At 43.7% G+C, this 9657-nt stretch overlaps 1 protein-coding gene across 3 annotated transcripts in view; it reads right to left on the minus strand.

The window, feature by feature from the left end:
- TXNL4B (thioredoxin like 4B) overlaps positions 1–9657 on the minus strand; it is a 45624-nt gene that overhangs the window by 34605 nt on the left and 1362 nt on the right. For 2 of the 3 annotated variants that reach the window (XM_038538458.1, XM_038538459.1), the window contains exons 2-3: positions 7655–7823; positions 5887–6038 (exon numbers count right to left, since the gene is read on the minus strand). In XM_038538458.1, coding sequence (XP_038394386.1) covers positions 5887–6038; positions 7655–7786 — 284 coding nt within the window. In that variant the 5' untranslated portion in view covers positions 7787–7823. Of the gene's footprint in view, positions 1–2106; positions 3689–5886; positions 6039–7654; positions 7824–9657 lie in introns of those variants that run through there. The other variant, XM_038538460.1, reaches the window with a different exon arrangement.

Consider the following 9657-nt stretch of genomic DNA (forward strand, 5'->3'; position numbering starts at 1 on the left):
CCGGCCGTGTTTATTGTCTCATGTGTGGTACAGCAACAGCTTAGTGGGAGAGCGGTGTATACTGGGAGTGTGGCAGAAAGCACCCCACGCTAACTGGAAATCCCTGAGGGGACATGAAACCGTCCCATGCTGGGGTCGTACTCGGTGACCGAGTTCTACCAAATGGCAGGCCTCAGAAAAGTCACCATTTCCCTTGCTTCACACAAGGAAACAGACTTGGAGAAGTGATTTGCTAGAGGCCACAGCACCGTGAGGCAGCGTGACTGGGTTGACTGCGAGCCCGGGCCTGTCCGAGCGTGACCCCCAGCTCTCTGCACGGCCTCCCCTTGCTCTCTGCACTGAGTGAGGGGGCATGCAGACGGAGGGGGAAGATGCCAGCTCAGCACGGGACAAAAACAGGGGTTCTGACGTGGGCAGCATTGTAGCATTTGTGCTCCAGCACACCGGCACTTAGAAGACAGATGAGATAGGGTAAAGGCAGCATTCTGGACTTGCTGGGCCAGACTGTAGCATCTGCCAAGTGTCTTCAGTTCCCTGCCATTAGTGTCCAGTTTCCTTCCCAAGGGGCTTGAGCCGGATCATCTCCAACATCCCTACCAACATTCTGGAACCTGGTGAAGAGTTACAGGTCCCTTCCTCAATAGGGTGTGCTTTCCCCGGGTGGAAGAAACCTGTCCCTTACCGGGAGCCAAATGCAAGCCATCTGAGTCTTCCCCTTCACAAAGACAGGGTATTGCTCTTAAGGGTCTCCCAGAACAGTTTCAGAACCCTTGTCAACAGGAAGCTCTTCTTCTAACTTCTTCCACTCTTTCTGGCTATTCAAGCCTTTAGAACACTGATGTTTCATCAAGGTACCTCTTTGTCAGATGCAAAGATGGCCTCTCCAGCTCACTGGTACAAAATGCCCTATGTCTGTGTTCTTGCACCGGGTCTGCCCTGCATGGTGAGGCTGTCCTTGTACCCACTCTCCAGAGCCATCCATGCTTTTCACAGGTCAGAACTAGCGGGCCAATGGAGATCTTACACCTGTGCTCTAACACCTGGGAAAGAGCGAATAGCCAGAAACTGACATATACTAGACACGTACATGGATGCCTCTCAGAATACAGTTAGGCCCTTTTCTTCTGGTACAGTCTTTAGCACTAAATTTTCTTTTTTTAAAAAGATATTATTTATTTATTAATGAGAGACACAGAGTCAGAGATAGAGGCAGAGGGAGAAGCAGGCTCCATGCAGGGAGCCTGATGTGGGTCTTGATCCTGGGTCTTCAGGATCACGACCTGAGCTGAGAGCAGGTGCTCAACCACTGAGCTACTCAGATGCCCCCCACACTAAATTTTCTTGAAGAAAAAAAAATCACGTTGTTTTTTTTTTTTTTAAGATTTTATTTATTTATTCATGAGAGACACAGAGAGAGGCAGAGACACAGGCAGAGGGAGAAGCAGGCTCCATGCAAGAAACCAATGCAGGACTTGATCCCGTGACTCCAGGATCATGCCCTGGGCCAAAGGCAAGCGCTAAACCGCTGAGCCACCCAGGGATCCCCTCACTGTGCTTTTCTTGAAGAATTATCTGCTTGCATTAAGTGGCTTCTGGCCACTGTTCAGGAGGAAAGTACTAAGAGGAAGCCTTTGGCATTTCTTCCATTCACTCATCTTCTCTGGCTTCCTCCACAGCAGCACCTCCTGGCCTCCTGGTCTTGAGGGACATGGAACTGCACATAGCTCTCAGGGCGGTTCTGCGGTCTCCCCTCTTGGTGCCCTCCCCTAACATGCACATAGAAACCTCCTACTGTCCTCCCAGGTGCAGGCACTGTGTCCTCTATGAAGCCCTTTCCCGCTTAGGAACCATCTGTGTTTATGGAGCACCTAGCCCAGGGCAGGGCATTCAGTACGCACTCAGTCGGCACTTGTGGAATGGAAAGCAACCGAGAGAGGAACAAAAACACAAATCAGGACTTCAGAGAAACACTCCCCAGAGACCTCGGGGGGAGCGGAGATAGGAGAATTTTATGCACACCAGTCCTGAGTTTTTGCTGGGATCTGCGCACTTAGCCCATGTCTGATGCTGTGTGATTTAGGATCTGATAGAAAGTCCAACACACAGTGACATGACAGGCCATGAAAGTATTTTATTCTTTCACAGGGGTCTGGGGGGGAAAACAGGTCTGGAGTTCAGTCAGTAGCTCAATTACATCATCAGGGATCCAGGTTCTTACTGTTGTTCTCACACAGACTTTTCATCCCAGTGCTGGTCCTCCCGGTCCTAGGATGGCTGTTGTAGTCCCATGAATCAGGATAACCAGAGCAGCAAGAGGTGGTGGAGGAAGGGTTTGGTTCTGCCCTCTTCCTGGAGTGGCTCTCTCCTTTCATCGGTGAAGAACACAAAGGCCCCCAGCAGCCTTCCTTCTGGTCACCTTTTCCTGCAGACCAGGCTTGCAAAGGAAGCCACCTGGTCAAGGGGGAATGCACTTGCAGTGACAGTGCTGGCCTGCATGGAACTGGGCTTCTGTTGGCTCTGCGACCAGCAGCTGCCAAGCAGGTGGATGCTGCCTGGGGCCCACTGCCCTCCAGCTCTGAATCTATTCTCTTGTTCTAGAAGACCAGGATCCATAGGCTCTGTGGGGTTTTGAGAGAAGCAATGACTTGCCCGAGTGGTGGCAGGTTATGCCAGGGATGCTGGAAGAACAATTCTTCATAAAGTTATTAAAAGAGGCAAATACCATAGAGATAATATTTCTTTCTAACAACTCTGACATCTCTTTCCAGTATTGAGTCCTTGGAGTAAAATTCTCTGCCTCAGAGAGAGGCAGAACTCTGACTTCTGGGAAAAACCTGCTTCTACTTACGACAGGTAGTTAATTTTTTGTTTAGCTCAAATTGGGTGCTGGATGATAAAGGTTCCAGGTCTTATTTCTTGGGTAATTTAATAACATAAAAACTAGTAAAATGAGCAAACCAGGATAGTTATAAAAGTCTAAGCCAGAAAGCTTCCAAAATAAAACAAATTTGCCCACTCTCAGTAGAGAATCATTTTTCCAAAAGACCCCAGCTACCAGGGACTGGAGATGGGAGAGTATGAGATAAATCTGAGTGGGTGAGGGTAAGGGTGTGCGCGTACATCTAGGGTATAAAATAAGTATTTCTGTTCTTATGGCAACTGATTTTCTATTTTACTTATGTATCAAATAAACACAGTTAAACTGTACTAGCCAATGGTTAGAAGGATTCTGTTATTATCTTAGGGAATAAAGAGAAGAACGATATAAATCATGCTGGGAAAATTGACCACAGCTGTCTTGACTGCTCTGAGGTCTGCAAGGAGTAGACACTTAAGCATCCCTGCTCATCACGGCATCAGCAAGGTCTTCTACTTGGGGGTGGAGTTTTTTCTATCCAAGTTGGACCTCTTCTCTGCTGGGATGCTGAACACACTTCGGAAGGACTCCAGGAAAACAGCAGAGCTAGATTCAGGTACTGCTTCAAGATGTGCCTTTTTCTTCAATTTTGAGTAGCGAATGTGCTAAATGTCTTGATAGAGAAGGTCATATTTGGGAATATTCTTGGGATCAATAGGACTTTGGACAATAAGTTTTCCCCTCATTGCTCCTCGATAGATTACTTCAATCAAATCTATGAAGTCCTGCTTGGTTTTGAAACTTCCCACAAACTTAGTGTGATCTGGAGACCTAGAGAGCACAGAAGAAAACAATGCTGCTCAGAACTTTTGGTGATTACTCACTGCAGACCTCCGGGATAAACAAAATGAATCGCAGCTCTGTTACTTTCTTCTTGTTGGGGAGACTTAAGACATAAAGCCTGATGCTGATTTCTCTGTTTGCAATTACTGGGCCCATCTGATACAGGACTAACACTAGTGCTGTCGGCCACTGGGGTGGCACGTGAGCCCTATCATGTGAAGAGCCTCCACTTCACAATCTATTTTAATCACTTCTTAGCTCCTTATCCAGTAGAATTCCCTGGATGCTTGCGTGGGCATAGTCTGTGGCTGCTGCTGTTGGCTATACCGTGTAAAGCCCATTAACTGGTCGTCCTCTTGGTAGTTCCCCTCACTTAAATTTTTGAGTGGTGGGTATGAAATATTATTTTTAATTTTTTTTATTATTTCTAACTTTAAGTATGTTAATTGTAGAAATTTTTCAGAAAAAAAAAAATTACCAGTGAGGTCAGAGACTGCATTTTGGTACATGTCCTTCCAATCTGTGTCTGTCTCTATATGCAGATGCATTTCTTTTTTCAAAATCAGGGGAATTATATCATGCAAACCATTTTGTAATATGCTTTTCCAACTAACATATAACCTATTTCTTTCAAAGTCATTAAACTTGTATCTACAACATTATATGAAATTGATATCTAGTATTCCTCTGTGGACTTCTATGTTCTTTCTATGTATTTGCTAAATAATGGTGGGATGAATATTCATACAGCCAATTTTGCCCACTTTCATGATTATTTTCCTTCAGAGAAATTCCTGGAAATGCAATTACTGGGTTAAAAATTTTAATTTTTTAAAAAAAGATTTTATTCATTTATTCATGAGAGACACAGAGAGAGAGAGGCAGAGACATAGAGACCAGGCAGACGGAGAAGCAAGCTCCACGCAGGGAGCCTGACTCAGGACTCGATCCCGGGTCTCCAGGATCATGCCCTGGGCCAAAGATGGCGCTAAACTGCTGAGCCACTTGGGCTGCCCTAATTTTTTTTTTAAGAGAGTACAAGAGTGGGGGAGGGGCTGAGGGAAAGGGTCAACCAGATTTGGTGCTGAGCACGGAGCCTGACAGAGGGCTCAATCCCACAACCCCGAGACCATGACCTGAGCCAAAATCAAAGGTCGGATGCCTCAATCAAAAGAGCCACCCTCCCCCCCAAAAAAAGCCACCCAGGTGCCCCCAAAATTTTACTTATTTTTCAGGTGGTAAATAGTGTCATAAATCACCTTTTAAAAAGACTGCACCGGGATCCCTGGGTGGCGCAGCGGTTTGGCGCCTGCCTTTGGCCCAGGGCGCGATCCTGGAGACCCGGGATCGAATCCCACGTCAGGCTCCCGGTGCATGGAGCCTGCTTCTCCCTCTGCCTGTGTCTCTGCCTCTCTCTCTCTCTCTGTGACTATCATAAATAAATAAAATTAAAAAAAAAAAAATAAAAATAAAAATAAAAAGACTGCACCAAAATAATACCTATATCAACTATATCCTAGGAAAATAAATAGCTTTAAAATATTAAAACAGGTAATATTTAATTTTCAAAAAGATAATAACAAAACATGTACACAGATCTAGACAATTGGACCTCACCCACAGTAAGAAACAGTAAGGACTATGGACACACTGAAAATACATGTTAAGTATTAGGATGCTGACTGGATGCAGTGGAGAGTGTTATAGATTTTACGGTGCTTATTCTTGACAGAATTGTCTGAAGAATGACTTTAAAACTTTCTGAGTGGCAGAAGACAGGATAGTTGGCCAGAAAGAAGCATGTCTTCATTTCCTGGAACACTTCTTTTACAAATGCAGTCAACCAGTCCCAAAAGTTTAAGTACAGTGACATATCTGGTTTTAAATGAAATTCCTGGAAACTTTTTAAAAAGCTGTTCTGTATTTTCTACACTGAAGGATGGTTAGTGCTCCGCAAACTGCACAGTTCTTTCATCCTTTAGTAGGAAGTTAACACTGGCCATTCCTACTAGAAATACTCTTTTTTGCACCAAAGTTTCACCTAACAAATGAGTAGGCCAGTGGAGGAAACAGAACCAATATAAAGCTCATGAAGCCACCATCCCAGGCAGGGAGGTGAGTTACTGGAACTACTTGGGTAAAAGAAACTCCCACTGTTATAATAACTTCAAGTCAATCTAACTTACCCATAATCCACTTTCATATGCTGCCCATTGAAGAAAAACACAGTAGATGGAATATAACTGATGTCAAAATAGTGTGTGTAAACAGGAGTTTGGTCCACATCTACCAGATATATAGCAGCCATTTTACTCAGGTCAGGAGAAGTTTTAGAAAGCTGCAAATAGAGAGAGATATGTAGGTCACAATACAAGAGGCAGCTAAGGTTTCTTCTGTGAAACGTTTTGCTGGAATATTGTTTGAAAACAATTTCTGGGGCAAGAATCTCTCCTGACTTTCATGTTAGACACAGTATAACCTTACCATTCAGAGTCTGAGTCTCTGTTGGTAGATTTGTGAGAGGGCCCTGGGTAAACTGTGTAAATACATTTCTCCCTTTTCAAGAAAAATCTGGTTTGGGTTGTAAAAAGTTTTTATAAGTATTTTGTGGATTTATAAAATCCATGTTATTTTATTTTTAAGATTTTATTTATTTATTCATGAGAGACACACATAGAGAGAGAGGCAGAGACACAGGCAGAGGGAGAAGCAGGCTCCACGCAGGGATCCTGATGTGGGACTCGATCCCGGGTCTCCAGGATCACACCCTGGGCTGAAGGCGGCGCTAAACCGCTGAGCCACCCAGGCTGCCCATAAAATCCATGTTCACTTATACAAAAACAACTCAGAAGTATGTACCGTACACTAAAATTCCCTCAAATCTCTTTCTTTCCAATCCCCCATAAATAATAATAATAAAAATAGTGAAGACTTGCATGGCAGTTATTATGTGCTGAGCGTCCTAAGTGCTTTGCATGTGTTAACTCATTTAATCGTTACAACATTCCTATGTGGTTATTATAGTCCCCATTTCTTAGATGAAGAAACTGAGGTAATCTGTCTCCAGTCACAGAGCTAGTAAGCAGTACAGCTAGGACTTGAACTTGGTAACCTGGCTTCAGTCTATACTCTCGGCTCTGTGATATTCCCTCCCCTCTACAGCTGAGGGCATAAACCTCTGGCCCTTTCCCCCTCAGGTTAACACAATGCATACTCATTTTTAATCACAGTAATTAAGATTATTATCTTAAAAATTGAAAAAAATTAAATAGTAATAAAGATTCTTATACTGGATCCACATTGTGGGTGGTGGCAATAGAAATGGTGGGAAGAAGTCTTAGTTCTGGAGTAAGTCCCTAATAAACAGATGAGAATATACCCATTCTGTCTCAGGCCCCCTCTCTACTCATTAGAGTAGGAAAATATGTTAGAAGTCAGAGATTATCATCAGGCACACACTGGGGGCAATACACTAGGAAAGCTTATCTGCAGGCAGAGAAAACGAAGTTCATACCCCAGCTCTGCAGGTAAGTTGTTCTGTCCTGTGGGTAGGCACCTGACCTCCCTGGCATTCATCCATCTACCGTGGGAACAGTAATTATCCTACTATTGTGAGCAGCGAGCAAGATAAGGTTCACAGATGCTTATTAATAGGATTTCTGGTCCTCCACTGCCTTGTTGGTGAAACTGAACTTGGATAGCTGCTGGTGGGGAAGGACATCTCGGACAGACTTAGCACAGTCGCAGATTTGGGGGCTCAGCTCAGGGCAGGCACACGATTCACTCCTGGTGAAAGTGTGCCAACTAATGAAAAGCTGTATCCTTGGGCCCGGCCACTCCCTTCCATGCACTCTGTTTTTTTTTTTTTTTTTTTTTTCCCATGCACTCTGTTGATGGTGAAGTAAGAATATATGGATTTTTAATAAAAACCATTTATTGAAAAAATTCACTTACTATATCATCTAGCTGCAGACAGACAGGATCCTCATCTCTCCCAAACCTGAGGACCAACACCTTCTCTGCCGTACTTTTTATTGCTTGGTCTACTTCTTTTTTGCTATTTAGCTTGGGCAACAGGAAGCTCATCTTGAAATAATCCAAATATTAATCCTCGCTGTCAGTCCTGAAATAGTCGCAATATTTAAAGACAGATTAAGCGCATGAGTTCTAATTTTAAGAAAATTTAATTTTTGCAATGCGTAATATACGTACATTCTATCCCCAGAGGAACAAGTGGTTTCATACACAGTATCAAAAAAGGAAAAGGAAAACACTAAATGTGCAAACTGGTGGCAAGTCCACCTGCTTAAAAAGAAACAAGATAGGTAGACGGTGAAAAATCGCCCTTGCCTGTCTGCCCTCAACTAGCCCCATTTGCACTGTATCTTCCAGTTTTGTTATGCATCTACAGGAAAGTACAAATATGGATTTCTATGATTTTTCCCTCTTTTACTCCTATTCTGCCAGTGTTCCAGCAGGAAAAAGGTGACATTCTCAAATTTGGTAATTTGAAGAGACCTTCATTAGGCAGGGTGCAGTGGTGTACTCCGCTAGCAAGAGCAGGGTACTGTTCCCACCCCTAAGCCTGAAGGAGCCATGGGAGAGAGTAGTGTGCAGGAGTGTGTGGTGGGGGCTGCTGGGTGCAGAAGGCTATTGTACGGAAGGTCAGCCTGCAGTGAAGGGGTGCAGCCCCTCCTCTCTCCCGCTCATCTCCTGCAAATGCCTCCACTGGCTGACTCAAACTGGAACCAGAGGGCAGGGGACATGCAGAAGGCGCCCAGTCTCCTGGTTCCAGAGTAGTCTAGAGGAGGAGGAAGAGGGGATCTGGAGAGGCAAATGATGGATGTCCAGCACACATACTTTACCCAGTCTTCTGCACTTTGTAGTTTTTTTACCTAACATGTAAAGATCTTCCCATATCCCTACTTACACTGCCACAGCAACACACTATTTCATGCATGTGTCAAAGTTTTATTTAAAAACAAATCTTTTAAAAAACATTTCATTTATTTATTTGAGAGTAAGAGAGCATGAGCAGGGGAAGGGGCAGAGGGAGAGGGAAGAGATTTCCCCGATGAGCAGGGAACACAACACGGGGTTTGATCCCAGGACCCTGGGGTCATGACCTGAGCTGAAGGCAGATGCTTAACTGACTGAGCCCCCAGGCTCCCCATTATGCATGTACCATACTTTTTAAACAGTCTTTTAGTGATGGAGTATTATCATGAGTCCTGGCTTAAAGATTGTTGGTGTATACCTTACGAGATGCACCTCACCACACGGCAAACAGATCAATTAAGGGTGTGACAGCCACACACACAAAATAAGTCATAAGATACTGAGATAGGAGAGAACTAATCCAATGCCCTCATTTTATAACTTTCTTTTTAAACTTTAATTGAATATTTATTCTTTGATTTTTAATCCTTTTTAAAGTTTATATTCAATTTGCTAACATATAGTATAACACCCAGTGCTCATCACACCATGTGCCCTCCTTAATGCCCATCATCCAGTTACCCCATCCCCCCATCCACCTCTCCAACCCCTTCATTTTAGACTTGTTTGCTTATATTACAGTTTTGGTTCTAGCTACAACAAGGACTAGAATCCAAGTCACCAGATTTCTAGTGCAGTGTTCCTTCTGCTATAATAGTTTCCTATTTTTATGGCTGAGAAACTCTTTGATCAAGGACCTTTATTTTTGAGTCCATCCACAAGAAACTCCATTGAGATCCTTGATATTTTACATTTGGTCCCAAAGTTGCCTAATGCTATGAAAAGGGAGGATTTCTTTATTTGTGTGTGTGTGTGATAAGTCACATTTCAAGATATTAATGAATAACAATTCATATAGGGAATGAAACTGTTCCCATAGTGTCATACTTTAACTACGCAAGCTGACCACCAGAAGGGACTTTATCAGATGTCTGTGGCAGAACAAATTACTGATGAAA

This window comes from Canis lupus, chromosome 5 (genome assembly GCF_011100685.1).
Source record: "Canis lupus familiaris isolate Mischka breed German Shepherd chromosome 5, alternate assembly UU_Cfam_GSD_1.0, whole genome shotgun sequence".
NCBI lineage: Eukaryota > Metazoa > Chordata > Mammalia > Carnivora > Canidae > Canis > Canis lupus.